This window comes from Sciurus carolinensis, chromosome 8 (genome assembly GCF_902686445.1).
Source record: "Sciurus carolinensis chromosome 8, mSciCar1.2, whole genome shotgun sequence".
In the NCBI taxonomy this organism is placed as follows: Eukaryota; Metazoa; Chordata; class Mammalia; order Rodentia; family Sciuridae; genus Sciurus; species Sciurus carolinensis.
Window position 1 is genome coordinate 91,890,600 of NC_062220.1, and position 15,456 is coordinate 91,906,055.

At 38.6% G+C, this 15,456-nt stretch overlaps 1 protein-coding gene and 1 pseudogene across 1 annotated transcript in view; one reads left to right on the forward strand and one right to left on the reverse strand.

Moving 5' to 3' along the window:
- The window catches only part of Bbs9 (Bardet-Biedl syndrome 9), a 441,935-nt gene that overhangs the window by 238,251 nt on the left and 188,228 nt on the right, over positions 1–15,456 (forward strand). Inside the window, 2 exon segments of the mRNA XM_047562524.1 lie at positions 4,080–4,252; positions 9,420–9,572. Of these exon segments, the coding sequence (XP_047418480.1) occupies positions 4,080–4,252; positions 9,420–9,572 (326 nt within the window).
- On the reverse strand, positions 7,368–10,216 carry LOC124991757 (39S ribosomal protein L51, mitochondrial-like; annotated as a pseudogene).

The window sequence follows — 15,456 nt, forward strand, 5'->3', positions numbered from 1 at the left end:
GTTGACCAATGGTCATCCAAAGGGGAACTAGGCTGCGGGCTGAGGCAAGGCCTGTTTGTGCCTGTGTCTCTGGTTTTACCATCCTTGTGGGAAAACCTCACCCGGCAGGGAAGACTCAGCCTGTGGGGATATCTCGCTGGTCAGTTCCCCTCCTAGAGGTTCCCCTCAATCTACAACTACCGCCTGGGCTGGGCTACCTTCCTCTGCAACGTTCCCAGGGGCCTGGACCTACCTCCTGGGCCTGGGAGCCTCACCCTTCGCACACGAGTCTCCTTAGGCTGCCCCTCCTCAGAGAAGCTGCCGGCAGTCCTGGAAACTTCGCTCTGCCCTACGCGTGTCTCTGTGCGGCTCTTCCACCAAGAAGCAGCCTTGGTCCTGAGACCCTGCTCTGCACCTAATCACCTGGCTATGCGGCCCCTCCTCTGAGTAGCCACCTGGAGCCCCGTACAGACGCTCCAAGTCCCAGTGACCCATCGCACGCCTCTTCCTCTGGACAGCCGCCTGGTGTTCCGACGCGGTCACTAGGAGTCCAAGCGACTCACTTCGCGTCTCCTCCTCCCGCCAACCGCCCGTAGCCCTAGGCAGTCACTCTGAGTCCAAGTGACCCGCCCTGTTCCTCCTCCTCCTCCTCCTCCTCCGGGTAACCCCCCTTGTGTTCAGGAGCGGTTGCTCCGAGACCAAGCGGCCCACCACGCTCCTCCTCCAGGCAGGCCCCCAGTGTTCAGGAGCGGTCGCTTTGAGTCCAGACAACTCACCACTCACCTCCTCCTCTGAGCAGCCACTTGGAGCTCTGATGTAGTCCCTCCTAGACCAAGTGACCCACCGGGCTCCTCCTCCTCCTCCTCCGGGCAGCCCCTCGGTGTTCAGAAGCGGTTGCTCTGAGTGTAAACAGCTCGCCGCGCAGCTCCCTCTGGCAACCGCCTGTAGCTCTGGTGTAGGCACTCCGAGTCTAAGCGACCTGCCGCGCTCCTCCTCTTCCTCCTCTGGGCAGGCCCCGGTGTTCAGGAGCGGTCACTCTGAGTCCAAACAGCTCGCCACGCAGCTCCTCCTCTAGGCAGCCGCCCGGAGCCCCAGTGGTTGCTCCGAGTCCAAGCGCTGTGCTGAGCCGCCTCCTCTACGATGCTCCCAGTTGTCCAAGTTCACTGCTCCAGCAGGGGGAGGGGCGTCTTGCCGGGCAACTCTACTTCACAAAGTTCCCTGCTTTCCGGGGCTACTGCCCCATCCGGGACGCCTCCCCAACGGGAGAGACTCTCCCAGTGGCTTTGAGTTGGTCCCAAGTCTCTCAATATCTCCTCTTTTGAATCCTGAGTCCTGGAGCAACATGAAATGCAGCCACCCTCTAGTCCGACATCTTGAAACACCTCCTGGGTGATTTTTATCCCAGTAATTGTTTTTAAACTTATAAGATGGTAATAAAATAGTATGTTAATATCACATATGAATAAAATGAGATAAACTCTCAAAAAATGTGTGGTAATTTCCTGGTAAGTTGTATGTGCTAGATAAACTCTAGCTCCCAGTATTACTTTCATCATTACTTCTCTTAGGATTACTACTGATGTTGCTTTCTCAGTGTGGCCTTCCATGATCATAGTATCTCAAGAAAACTCCCATTAGTCTTATGACAGCACTCTTTTTTGTCTGCCCCTTGTCCTTTCATAACCTGTATTTTGTTATTTGTTTGTTTTCTGCCCTTCTTATCAGGATGAGGACCAGGACCATGTGTGTGTTGTTCACTATTGTCTCCCTATCACTGGTCTTTCAATAGTATATTTTAAATGAATGAACAGATGTAGTGTTACCTTGCATCTTATTGCAACTATGAACTAAGGGAAGTCTTTTGTCACTTCTCATTTGTAGAGTGAATTTCGTTCCTCTGATTTTTTTCTTTCTTTTGACCCAATTTCACATGGTTACTTTATCTTTTTTCACATGGTTACTTTATCAATTTCTGTTCCTTTGTCTTTTAAAATGGGGAATTCTTTGCCCAATATAGGGAATTAAGATCTCTCTCAGAGAGCTTATAGTTTCCTCTTCAGATAATTCGTTATAAAAGTAGAAGGGGAAAATTTAGATTTGTCCACTTTCCACTTCTCATGTTAGAGAGTTTGGTGTCTACCATAGTCTGCTAGGAGTAACGGAGGAGCTCCACCAATAGGTAGCTAGGACATTTGACCTCTCTGGGGGAAGAGTTTGGGTCACTACTGCCTTTCTTGGTCAGCCCACAACATCCCTGCTTTCCTTCATGCAACACGCCCAGTGTAAGCTCTGAATGAGGGCTAAACCCAGCACTTCCAATGAGGTGTCAGGGTAGGTGCTGATTGGGGTTGTCTTTCTCCCTTAACAACTTAGCCCCTGGCCAGCTAGGCTTGAAAGTACTTTTGGTGTTCTGCTGAAAATCATGTCCATGTATTATTCCCCAGTGGAAGTTTTGATGTATTTTCACACTATCTTTTGGTTGATAGGCTTACCTGAACATGCCTTGTTTCCAGGTCTTACAATACCTACATGGTGACTTAAAAGAAGCTGAAGTTCTATCTAGCTTCAGCCATACTGATAATCCATCTCCTGGAGGAAGTCCTGGCCTCATTGGGCATGGGTCAGTCCTAATGGGTGATGAAAGAAACAGTGTGCACGCTTCTGTCATCACGCCATCTTTCTCAGACTCCTCTGAGCTCTTTGAGAGCAGAGGCTCTTGCCTTATTCTTGATTCTATATTCAGCGTCTTGTATAGAGTTACATAAATGAATGAAAGCATGAATAAATAACAGTATGGGTTTAATATGTTGGATCTGAAGATTAGCATGAATAAGACTAGATTTAGAGGATTCTAATACTGTACTTTATCACCATCATTCTTCCTTCCCCCTCTTTACCCCTACTTCACCACAACTGTGCTGCCTTTAAAGCATTAAACCTTCAGTGACATTTACAAAGAAATGTACAAACTGTTAGCTCTGGTTTTAGTTCTAATATCTTTGTTGGGGAGAAATGAGGAAAATGTTAGATTAGCATCACAGGCAGCATACAGAATAATACTGGAATGTGAGGGAACTCTGAGAGGAATGGCATGACAGCAGAAGAGAATACCAGGGTGTTTGCATGGACTGTGGTAGGCATACCCCGTGTATTGTATTCTATATATAGTCGAAAAGGTGAATGAGTAAAAGGTTCTTAAGAAGAGAACCTAGTGCTTCTATAGTAGCGAAGTCAAAGGTTCTTAAGGGTAGATGAGATTAAAGCTAGGTCCTTCCTGAAGAATAGGTAGGATTTAGACAGGTGGGGAAGGATATATATTATGAATTCCAGCTCTGGCATTTACTTTGCTTTGTAATCCTTGGCAGGTCACCAAAATTCTGTGTGTTTTGTTTTTCTTTCTACTAAAGGGGGCTGTTGCAATTGCAATGCTTGACATAGTTGGTGCCCAGCAAATAACAGTTGCTTTTATCACAGTGTTATTGCCACCACTGCCTTCATCATTGTTGGTGGAGACATCATCATCATCACCACCACCACTGTCATCTGTCATAGACAATACACAGGAATTTGGTTCTCCTGGAACTGAGGTTTCAGGGAAAAGAGGGAAACAAAATTTACTTCAGAAAGGGTCTTACTAGAAAATCTCTTTTCAAATTAAAAACTATTAAAAAAGAAGAAAACCTTGATCATAAATGTTTATTTCCCATCACTTTTCTGAAACAAACTAATGATACCAGCTTGTACTTTTGCAATGGTTGGTTTCTTTTTAAGAAAAGTGGTATTTTGAACAATCAAAATTTGGGTGGTTTTATTGTACTTATTATTAGATACATGGCAAAACAGCTTGCCCCTGGAATCATCTACCTTTGCATTTAGATTTGAAATTGTTAAGTGATTGATGCAGAAAACAGCAACAAGATACTAAAAGTATGTTTTTAATAATGCTAATTGAAATCATCTATGTTACAAAAAAGATTTTTTCTTTTAGTTTTAATATTTGCATCAAGGTTAGTGATAGCTTACTTAGTTTCAATTGGTAATTGTGGGTTAACAAGCATTTTATTTGTTATTTACTTTTTTATTATTTTTTTCTTTTTTAGAACGATATCGCATTCAGAGTGAACAATTTGAAGATCTTTGGCTCATAACAAATGAGCTTATTCTCCGCCTTCAGAAATATTTTGAAAAACAGGGAATCAAAGATTTTGCATGTTCTTTTTCCGGAGCTATGCCCCTTCAAGAATATTTCGAGTTGATCGATCATCATTTTGAGGTGTGTATGATTATAACCCACATCATCTGTAATCCCTAAATATGCGGAAGAAGTGCTGTAGCGTGAGAATTCCAGCATAGATGCTAGTAGGCTGTATGCTTTCAGTTATTCCTACGTGGATGGTGGGTTTCGAGAATTCATTCCTGCCCTGTTGCCCAGTTTGTGATCAGTTGCAGACATTTACAGAGTAGCTGCCTGAAGCTAAGCAAGGTCTGGCCTTGAAACAGAGCTGATTTAATTCTCCCATATGGGGACTTAACCCTTGACCCCAATAACCCAGTGTTAAAACTGTTTGAGCTTATGGGCAGCCATTTGGCTAACTAATTCTAGCAGGCCATAAATGAGGTGTGATTATAAAGTAAAGTGATTTTTTTCTTTTTCTTTTTTAACAAGCATAGCAGCGCTTCTGCATCTGATGAGGGTTAACTACTTAAAATATTCCCTGGTACCTGGCTTAAGGGTGTTTAGTAAATGCTGAATGATTAAATGTCTAAATAAATGAGATCTGACAGTGACTTCATTGCTATTTAGTGTTGAATCTTCATCTGTTGAAGATTAATTTGGTGTTTGGAAAGAGTCATGTTTTGTGAATAGGTTGGACAATGACCATCATCATTTAAAAAATTCTGCATATTAAAATAAAGCCAGGAGGCTCCACTTACTTTACATGTACTGTAAACAGACTCTTATAGGCAGTACAAAATGGGAATGTTGAAAGAATTTTGAACATTATTCAAGTAAGCATTGGTTCCTAGAGTGACTACTTTTTAAGGACTAGTAGATATTTCAGTTTATAAACTATGATATACATGTGTGTGTGAGAGAGATAAATGAGATGATTAGTTGTGCAGCTTATCAATCACCCCTTGAACAGTCCAAGAGCACTGACATTCACCTCTCAAGACTTCTTTTAATGTAGTGTGAACTTGAAGGGGAAATTTCAGGCACATGTAATTCAATTATGAATAATCATGTTATTACCAAATAAATTGAATTTATTTGGGTTTTCCTTCATCTGTAATGATAGTATTTTCTAGGACAGTATGTTTTTGACCAAATTGTGACACCAGAATTTATAGTTTGGGGAAGTATGTTTGGGTATTTTAAGGGTTGAGAATCTTTGCATTTCTCTATGTTTTAAGAAAGCCTTGGGTTCTACTGGTTTATGAGAGTCTGCAGAAAGACTATACTAATTACATATTTTTAATATTTAAAATAGAGAATATTATTTGCTATTGACTAATGAGTTTGACATATAGTTTTCTCTTCTTATTTGCTTACTAGGAATTTCTTGGAATGTTTCCACATCACAGTGTTTCTTTTTGGGGAGGGACTTAGGAAATATGGTTAACTGTAGGCACTTTCATTTGTTACGCACAAAATAAAGGGACATAAATATACTTACTTTTCTCTCTGACCCCACTATCTGTTTTCAACCATTTTCAACCATTTTAAACTTAGAATCAAAATCGCTTTTGGAATCCAAGTGTCTCTTTACAAGGCATGGATTTTTGTCTGTTTTATTCATTGCTATAATTCTTAGTGCCTAAAACATTTCTTAGGCCTGAGATCAATAATATCTACTAAATGTTAAAATTCTGACATGTGCAAACATTTCAGTCACTGCTGCTTGGTTACACATTGAAAGGAATGATAACCTGGCTGATGTCTGAGCACTGAGAATATCTTTTCAATTTTTTTGTGCTTCATGAATTAAGGAAGTAAAATATTATGATAGTAAATTATATAGTTAGATGAATGAGTTATTGATAATTAGGATAATATTCTTTAAAAAAATTTAGTTAGTAAAAACTGGATTGTATTCCTTAATATTTGGTAATGAACTTTTTTTTTCCCCTCCAGGGAATATTCTTTGGTTTAGTTAACTACTTAGTGCTTCTAAAATTGGAATTGTAAGTTAATAAAATTCCAGAGTTTATCTCAAATATATGTATCTGGAGAATACCTGCCGTGAAAAGAAGTTTGGTTTGATTCTAGAAATGTAAACCATAATATGCTTGATTTCTGAACATTTTGAATATATTTATTTCAGAGCTAGTTTATTACAGTTGAATTAGCAGTTCATGTGATCTGGTCTGATGGAGTATTCCTTCTGTGATTTTGGCTAGCTTTCTCTTATTTTACTAATATTAAATATAAAAATTATGAGGTGGGCTATGGTGAATATGGTGAAGAGTAATTTCTGATTCTCATTCCCCTAGCCTCACACTCTCCTTTTTTTTTTTCCCCCCCTCCGGTACCTGAGATTGAACCAACAGGTACTTTTAACATTGAGCTACACCCCCAGTCCTTTTGATTTTTTTAGCTTGAGACAGGGTCTTGCTAAATTGTCCAGGCTGGCCTCAAACTTGGAATCCTCCTACCCCAGCATCCCCAGTAGCTGGAATTACAAGTGTGTACCACCACTGCAGTCTTCTCTTTTGATAGATATTTTCGGTGTTCAGTTTCTTGTGTCTCTTTCTAGAAATATTCTACATAGTCATACCTATGCTAATATGCAAGTTTTTTTAAAAAAACACACATGGATAGTATCATGATACATACTATTCTACATTATTTTGCTTTCTTTTTTTTTTAATTTTTATTTATTTTATTTTTGTACCAAGGATTGAACTCAGGGACAGTCAGCCACTGAACTACATCCCCCAGCACTATTTTGTATTTTATTTAGAGATAGGGTCTCACTGAGTTGCTTAGTGCCTTGCTTTTGCTGAGGCTGGCTTTGAACATGTGATCCTCCTGGCTTAGCTGCCCAAGCTGCTCGGATTACAGGTGTGCTCCACCCAGCCTGGTTGCTTTGTTTCTTTTAATGCATTTTTAGATAACATCACGTGTCTGCACCTACCTTGCAGAATAGTCTTCTTTATTTAACTAGTTCTACTATTGATGGGTATTTGATAATTAATATCTTAGTGTACTTACAATAGAACAGTTATGTTATGAGTATTCTTATATGTACATTACTTCCCTCCCCCCACAAGAAGCCTCATTTTATTGCAGAGAGAATACAAAACCCTTTCCTCATAAGGAAAAGTTCTGTTCCCCTTCTTCAGGGTGAAGGGTGTACTTCTTCCACCGTTCCCAGCTTTCTGTTCTACTGATCCATCCCATGTTGGTTAAAGTGTTCACAGAGATAGCTGATAAGGTTGTTAATGCTGTGCAAATCAGCCGAGAACATTCTATTTCCCACCATTTTCTTCTTCCGAATATAATGGTACAGTTGTTCCCCTGCCAGCCTCTAAGCCATATGAGGCCCTTGGTTAGTTCTTTGGGGTGCTTTTCAGAGTTTCCCAGCATCCTGGTGTGGTCATATACTCCGAACACGGCCCTCTTCCCGTTTGCCTATTGAGCACTTTGCATGTCGGGAGGGCGAGCCTTATACCAGGGGTCACTCGCGAAACACCCATAGAGGAGCTTCTGCAGGCCAAGGGCATCCAGCCCCATAAGCCTCTGCCTGCCCAAGAGAGAACCTCTGCCATTGCTCCAGGCTGTCTCTCAATGGCATACCAAAAAAGCCCCAGAATGAAGGCCAGGTGTGACTTCAAAGGAGATGATGCAGGGCACCATCCCCACTGACCCCAAACGGGTACCAAACTGTAAGCAGCCATCTTGGACCTTACCCAGCTGTAGGGTACTTTTTGCAAGCGCAGTTCTAGGTTAAATTCCTAGAAGTGGAATTGTTACATCACAGACCTTACCTTTAAGAGCTATTGTATTAACCTTTGTGTAAAACTTTGTCCATTTTTCTATTGGTTTGTTGTTCTTTTTCTTACTGATTTCTATTGAGGTGTGGTTTCATTGATAGATACTTTCTAGATATGATGGACATAACTGTTGTCTTTGTGGTTGTTGCCATTGCTTTTCAGTTTGCTGTTTTTCTTACCACTTTGATTGTTTTTTTAATCACATAGAATTAAAAGTTTGGTTTTATTTTTTAGTAATTTCTTTTTTATTTTAATTTATTTTTATTGTAAACAAATGGGATACATGTTGTTTCTGTTTGTACATGGAGTAACAGCATACCATTTGCGTAATCATACATTTACATAGGGTAATGACGTTTGATTCATTCTGTTATTTTTCCTCCCCCCCACCCTTCTTTTCCCTCTATATGGTCCCTCCTTCCTCCATTCTTGCTCCCCTCCCACCCCCCATTATGTGTCATCATCCGCTTATCAGCAAGATAATTTGTCCTTTGGTTTTTTGAGATTGGCTTATCTCACTTAGTATGATATTCTCGTTTCATCCATTTGCCGGCAAATGCCATAATTTTATTATTCTTTATAGCTGAGTAATATTCCATTGTATATATATATATACCACAGTTTCTTTATCCATTCATCAATTGAAGGACATTTAGGTTGGTTCCACAGTCTGGCTATTGTGAATTGAGCAGCTATGAACATTGATGTGGCTGTATCTCTGTAGTATGCTGATTTTAAGTCCTTTGGGTATAGGCCGAGGAGTGGGATAGCTGGGTCAAATGGTGGTCCATTCCATGTTTTCTAAGGAATCTCCACACTGCTTTCCAGAGTGGTTGCACTAATTTGCAGCCCCACCAGCAATGTATGAGTGTACCTTTTCCCCCACATCCTCTCCAACACCTGTTGTTGCTTGTATTCTTGATAATCGCCATTCTAATTGGGGTGAGATGGAATCTTAGTGTAGTTTTGATTTGCATTTCTCATAATTTCTTGATTGTAGTGTGTATATAGGTGGGCCTGGCTTTTGACCCATACTAACAAAGACCTTTTTCATGCTGAGATTATAGAAAAGAATTGTATTTTTTCCCTAGGACTTTTATTGTGTCTAAAATTTAATTCCTTCAAAATTGTTTTTACTATAAAGAATGGGTAGAAATTCCTTTTTGTCCCCATGCACTCAGTTATTAAAAAGCATTTATCAAATAATCAGTCTCTCCCCCAGTGATACTGGATCACCTTTCCTAAATTTTCATATGAATTATTCTACACTGTATTATCCATGTATTCATGTACCAAATACCACATTGTTTTAATTCCTGGAACTCTGTAAAATGTTTAAATTTGTTTGTTACTCTCTTTCAGACTTTTATGGCCTGTATTATTACTTTAAGTATGTTTTGTTGTGCCTGTTTATCCTCAGTTTAAGAAATTCTTTATTGTAGTTGCGGATAAATGGTGAAAAATTAGAAGAACTCTTATCTGAAAGAGCTGTACAATTTCGGGCCATCCAACGCCGGCTATTAACAAGGTTCAAAGATAAAACACCAGCCCCCCTCCAACACCTAGACGTCTTGCTAGATGGAACCTACAAGCAGGTCAGTATATCAGTGATAGTTTTCTGTTACTGAATGTAATTTTTTTCCTCACCCTAGAGTCATGTATCAGAAAACTAAGATAAGGTATTTCTTTCCTGTTCATTATGATTAGGATTATTATTAGATAATTCTTGGTATAGCCATACTTATCACAGTTCTCTAACTTTCCAAGAAACTGATTTATACTTCTAGTTTATGTCAGTTGATATTTTAAAATGGAATTTGTAAGCAACTTAATTCAAAGAGTTCTAGTTCAAAAGGACTTTTGTTTCTCTTCTTTCTTTTCTCCTTTTCCTTGAGTCCTTCTATGGTTTTATTATTTGCTCAGCTAGGGTGGACTGGCTCTCACTCTTAAGTTAGTATATCTCTAAAACTGTTTTAAAATTATCGTCTCTGACTTAGAATAATAATTTTTAAAATTTTAATTTCACTAGTAAGGCTCCTACCAGTTCCACTATAATGAACTCTTTCCATGATTAGACTTTGACTACATTCTTTCATATTTCTACGTAATATCACTGTCTTGTTTTAAAATCATTGTTGGTGGTAGAATATTCTGACTTATTTTGCAGTACTGGGTATTGAACTGAGGGCCTCATGCATGCTAGGCAAGTGCTCTCCCACTGAGTTACATCCCCTGCCATTTAAAATAGTTATTTAAAATTTTGAGACAGGGTCTTATCTGTGCTGACCTCCTGCAATTCTCCTGCCTCTGACTCCCAAGTAGCTGGGATTACAGGTGTATGTCACCATGCCAGGCTGAATATTGTTTTTTAAATGGAGATTTTTGTTGTGATAACTGAATATTCCTGTACAATTCTAACAAATAATATAGAAATAGTCCATGTATCTTATTCCCACTTTCCTCCAATGGTAGCATTTTGCAAAACTGTAGAGTAATACCATAAACAGGATATTGACATTGATAAAATCCACAGATCTTATTCAGATTTAACTTGTACTAATTTGTGTAAATGTGCATATTAAAGTTCTACACAATTTTATCATATGTTTAGGTTTGTGCATCCACCACCGTATGCCAGATACTGAATAGCTTCTTCATCACAAGAATCCCTCATGCTACCCTTTATTACCAATTCCTTCTCTACTCTCCTCCCCTACTCCAATCTGTTGATTTTGAAAGCACAAATCAGATAATTATTTCAGTTTGTTTTCCTACAGGAAGGGAAACAGCTTACTTATTTATATTGATAATACATTTGCTTCTTGAAAATTTCATGATTATTTGAAAATGAGTACTAATTTGAGAGAGAATCTGTAGCAATAGTGGGATACTGGAAAAAACATTGGTTTGGAAGTCAAAGTCCTCATTTCTATTAATCATTAGCTGTGAGACTTTTAGCCATTTCCTTACCCTCTCAGATCTTAAGTTTTTTCCTGTCAAATGGGTTTAATACTGTGGTGTTACAAATATTTTATTCCATAAGCTGTATGGAAATGCTTTACAAATGATTCTACAAATCCGTATTGCCAGTTTCTTTTATCCTGGAGTAATTATATGACCCCTAGTTCAGTAGGCTTGGTGCCCTTTCTGACAACTCTTTTCTCTCCTGAGTGCATTTTTTGTCTTGGTTTGTTTTCATTTCCTTCTTTTTCCTTCCTTATTCACATTTCTTTGATCACTTGTCTGTTTCATTCTTAAGTCTGCTGTCATAATTGCCAGACTTGGGGCTAAAGAAATGCTCAGCCTTGTCTTTAATGATGCTCTCACTTTTATTAGATACGATGGTACAGAGGGGTTTAAAAGGTCAATGAGGCAGCTTAATTTAATGCTTTCCAAATCTTCTACATAGCCAAGACTTCCTTTTTCTGTCTCTGCCTCTGTCTGTCTCTCTGTCTCCTTTTCTTCCTTTTCTTTTTTGGTATGGGAGGTTGAACCCCGGGCAACTTTACCACTGAGCTATGTCCTCAACTTTTTAATTTTTTTTATTTTAAGACAGGGCCTTGCTAAGTTTCTGAGGCTGGCCTTGAGCTTGTGATCTTCCTGTCTTCACTTCCCACATAGCTAGGGTTTTAGTTGTGCTTCACCATCCCTGTCTCCTCTTTTTTACATTTGAAGTGTGAAATTTTTATTTTTACTTTTTTCTATTTAGTGTCAGGTTTAGGATTTTGCATGATTTGTAATATGAGAGACAAGAATAGTCAAATGGATTTTCACTTGAATGTATATTTTTAAGTTCACATTCCTTTTAGTTTAACAAAAAGAATGAATAAGATTTTAAATAGAAAATATGAATACTGTAGAGAATTTGACTTTACTTTGCGATTCGATTTTGCTTTATATGTTGAAGTTAAATTATAGTGAACTGTTGATTGTTCAATTAGTTTCTTGAGCATAATAGTCATTTAAATTATTTTTAGTTAATTCTTAATGACATGATAAACATGAATGATTTTCCCACAAAAATTACATTATACAGAATGCTAAATCCTCTTATTGTTCTCTGGCTTTCTTCAGTGGAGTGCTGATGTGGACTCTGTTCTGGATATCTGTCAGTGCCCATCTTCTTTTCCCACTGTGTCTTCACATGGTCCTTCCTTTGTGTAGCGGCATCTCTGGTTGAAAAATTCCTTTTATACTACTCTACTGTGATCAGGCAGGCATATCACACACCTCATTATTGCATACCTTCAGTTTACTGTATCTTATCATTATACTTTGCCTGGATAGGGAGTATGGTTTGCTTGGTGGATTAGCATGGCATTGAAGTAATAAGCTCTGGTAGAGCCCCATCTTACTCACCATAGCATAACTCTATGCTTTTAAAATTGTTTTCTTGGTCAGTTTAAACTTAGATCTGCCCACTTCTTGGAGTCCTTTTTTTTTTTTAGGAAATAGAGCTTTCAATTTTTTTCTCTCAGACCTTTTGTTTGTCTTAGTGCACTTTGATTCTCTCAGAAGCAATTAGAAAAGACTCTGAGCTGTGCAGTGAAAGATTTAATTCTGCTTCTCTTGTCATCAAGTAACTGGAAGATGCTATATTATCACCATTTAAGGAAGTGATAGGAATTTGCTTATGTGAAAATAGAAACAAAAACAGGTATATTTACAAAACTAGAGTGTAAACTCTCCAAGGACAAGAGCTCATTTTGTCTTATTCATCACTGTATTCTTAGAATAATACATATCTCAGCACATAATAGGTGTTTAATAAATATTCATTCTATGAATAAATGTTCTATCATCACTAATGAAGATAATTTGTGGAGACTCTGTGTCTTTGATGATAAAGACACCACTACAAAGAACAAAGTTGCAGAGAATTCTTTGAGTACAGGCTCATGCATCATTAGGGTGATTTATTCTGAAATACTTAAAAGCTGCTAAGAAATGGAAACTTTTTCTCTCTTCCTAAATAACATAATTGGAGGATTCCGACAAACTGACAAAGCCAGGAAGGGTTTATAGCTGTAAATTCTTGGCTGAGAAATTATTTTTTTTCTTTTTTCTTTTTTTTTCATGAGAGCATGTATATACTGCAGTGAAATGTGAAACAATTATCTGTTGAACTGCTTCCATGCAGATGGGGCATTGTCGAAATTGAATCCCTTCATATTCTAAGTGGCATAAGAATACATTGTGTTTTCCAGTATAAATATGTTATAAATATATGTCCAAAAGCATGAAAATTTCTGATTCTCTTTATTTCCTATTTATAGAATTGATGAACTCTTCTTCATAGAAGGCAAAATTTCTTTCCTAAAACATACCCTTTGAGCAACCAGGATGGGGGACAGAAATGTAGAATTGAAGGCTGTTTGGGCATTTCATGGATTCTAGATGGTCCAGAAACTGCTGTGAATTTCAGTAAAGTCATTCTGAAAATCTGAAAGTGAAGCCGAAGGTTCTTTATATACAAATGATTGAGCATTACTGAGTTGGCTGTAATGTGTGGTAGTTTATATGAAATACTCATTTATGTAATGAAGTTAGTAGGGGTACACTACTAGGGTTGACGTTTGGTTTACTGTCTCTATATTGAATAACAGTAGCTACTCTTACTGTTTAGTTACAGGAAGTTCAGTTGACTAGGTGTAGAAGTAGGTAAGTTCAGAGCAGACAGTATGGGAACTGTATCTTTGATGTTTAGGTATAACTCTGGGCACCTGTAGTTTAGACAGTAAGCCAGTGAAGTGGACCTCTAATCCTTGAATGACCTTGGGTGTAGGTACCTTTAATTCTGGTACAGCAAGAACCAATTAGTGAAAGCCATTGCTTCTAAGGGTGCAGTAAGAAATCCAACACCGTTTCCTTTAAGTACATTTTAATAAATACTATAGGGTTTGAAGTATATCTGATGTATTATACGATAACAATTGAGAGCTCTTTGCATCAGTTTTTTCACCACTATGATCAAAAGACCTGAAAAGAACAATTTTAGAGGACAATTTATTTGGGGCTTCTGGTTTCAGAAGTCTCAGTTTATAGATGTCCGACTCCATTGTTCTGAGCCTGAGGTGAGGCAGAACATCATGGAAGAAGGGTGTGGAGGAGGAAAGCAGCTTAGGACATGGCACCAGGAAGCAGAGAGAGCTCTATTTGCCAGATACAAAATATGTACCCAAAGGCTCCCAGTGACCTATCTCCTCCGGCCATATATCTGCCTGCAGTTACCACCCAATTCAAGTGAATTAATGCACTGAACAGGTTAAGGTTTTCATAACCCAATCATTTCATCTTTGAACTTTCTTTCATTATCTTATTCTTGAGATTTTGGGGAGGATATCTCTTATCTCCACCATAACAAAAGCTTTTTGTTCAGAGTCAGCTTGCCTGTGTTTCAGTCCTGGGTTGCTACTTGCAAGCTGTGTGCTCTTAGGCAGTTACTTAAACAAACACAAAAGAAAACCTTCCCTAAGCTCCAGTTTCCCCATTTTTAGAATGTTGATGATAATGGTGCCTCCTGCATGGGTTGTGAGAATACAATTGTGTAAATGCATAAATTGCTTAGAATAGTGCTTGGCATAAAATACCTCTCAACAAATGTTAATTATAGTTCTGGGAAATATTCATCTTTATTTGTCTAATAAGTTATGCTTGAAAGTGGTGCTATTAATTGATCAAAGGATATTATATTCATACATCATCTCTCTGAAACTCTGCCATCACCCTCACATATCTAGATCTTCGCTAAGAATCAGGAAGATTTTTATCCTCAGAGGCAGCCCCCAAACTCCTCTAAGCCTACTCATCTCAGACATTTGGTTACAGAGAGGATACCAAAGGGAAGGAGCCTGAGGATCATGGCCTCTGGTGACCTTCTTTTGAGACTCTTATTTGTTTCATTTGCATGTATTTCTAGAAGAAAAATAATCAAAAACTATTTCTCTCTCTCTCTCTCTGTCTCTCTCTCTCTCACACACACATACACACAAACACACACACACACACACACACACAACCATATCCATTGCATTGCAGAAACATTATACCAAATTACAGTTCATGAGCATATGAAAATGTTTTTCCAGGGGTTATTGCTTTTAACAAATGAATTAGTCAGAATTAGAAGATGGCTACTTGAGTTCATGGTCCTCATGCCCCTTCCCTTTGGTGTCCTCTCTAGAGTAAACAACATCTGAAATGGGTAGGCTTAAAAGAATTTGGGGGCTTTCTCTGAGGATATAAGATCTTATTCATAATCAATTGTGGTCTATGGACTCTGAAGATAATTATCTTAAAATTTATTAGGTTTGTCTGTAGTTGTTTAAAGGAGAGGATCAGTACTGTTTTCAGGCTGTTGGGATTATTGACATTCTTAACAGTTGTACTTAGTTATGTGCTTGTGTGAAGGATTATTCTGTCTCTTTCTAAGCCCTCACATTACTGTTGCCCAGGACTGGTTTCATGGGCATGTGTGTG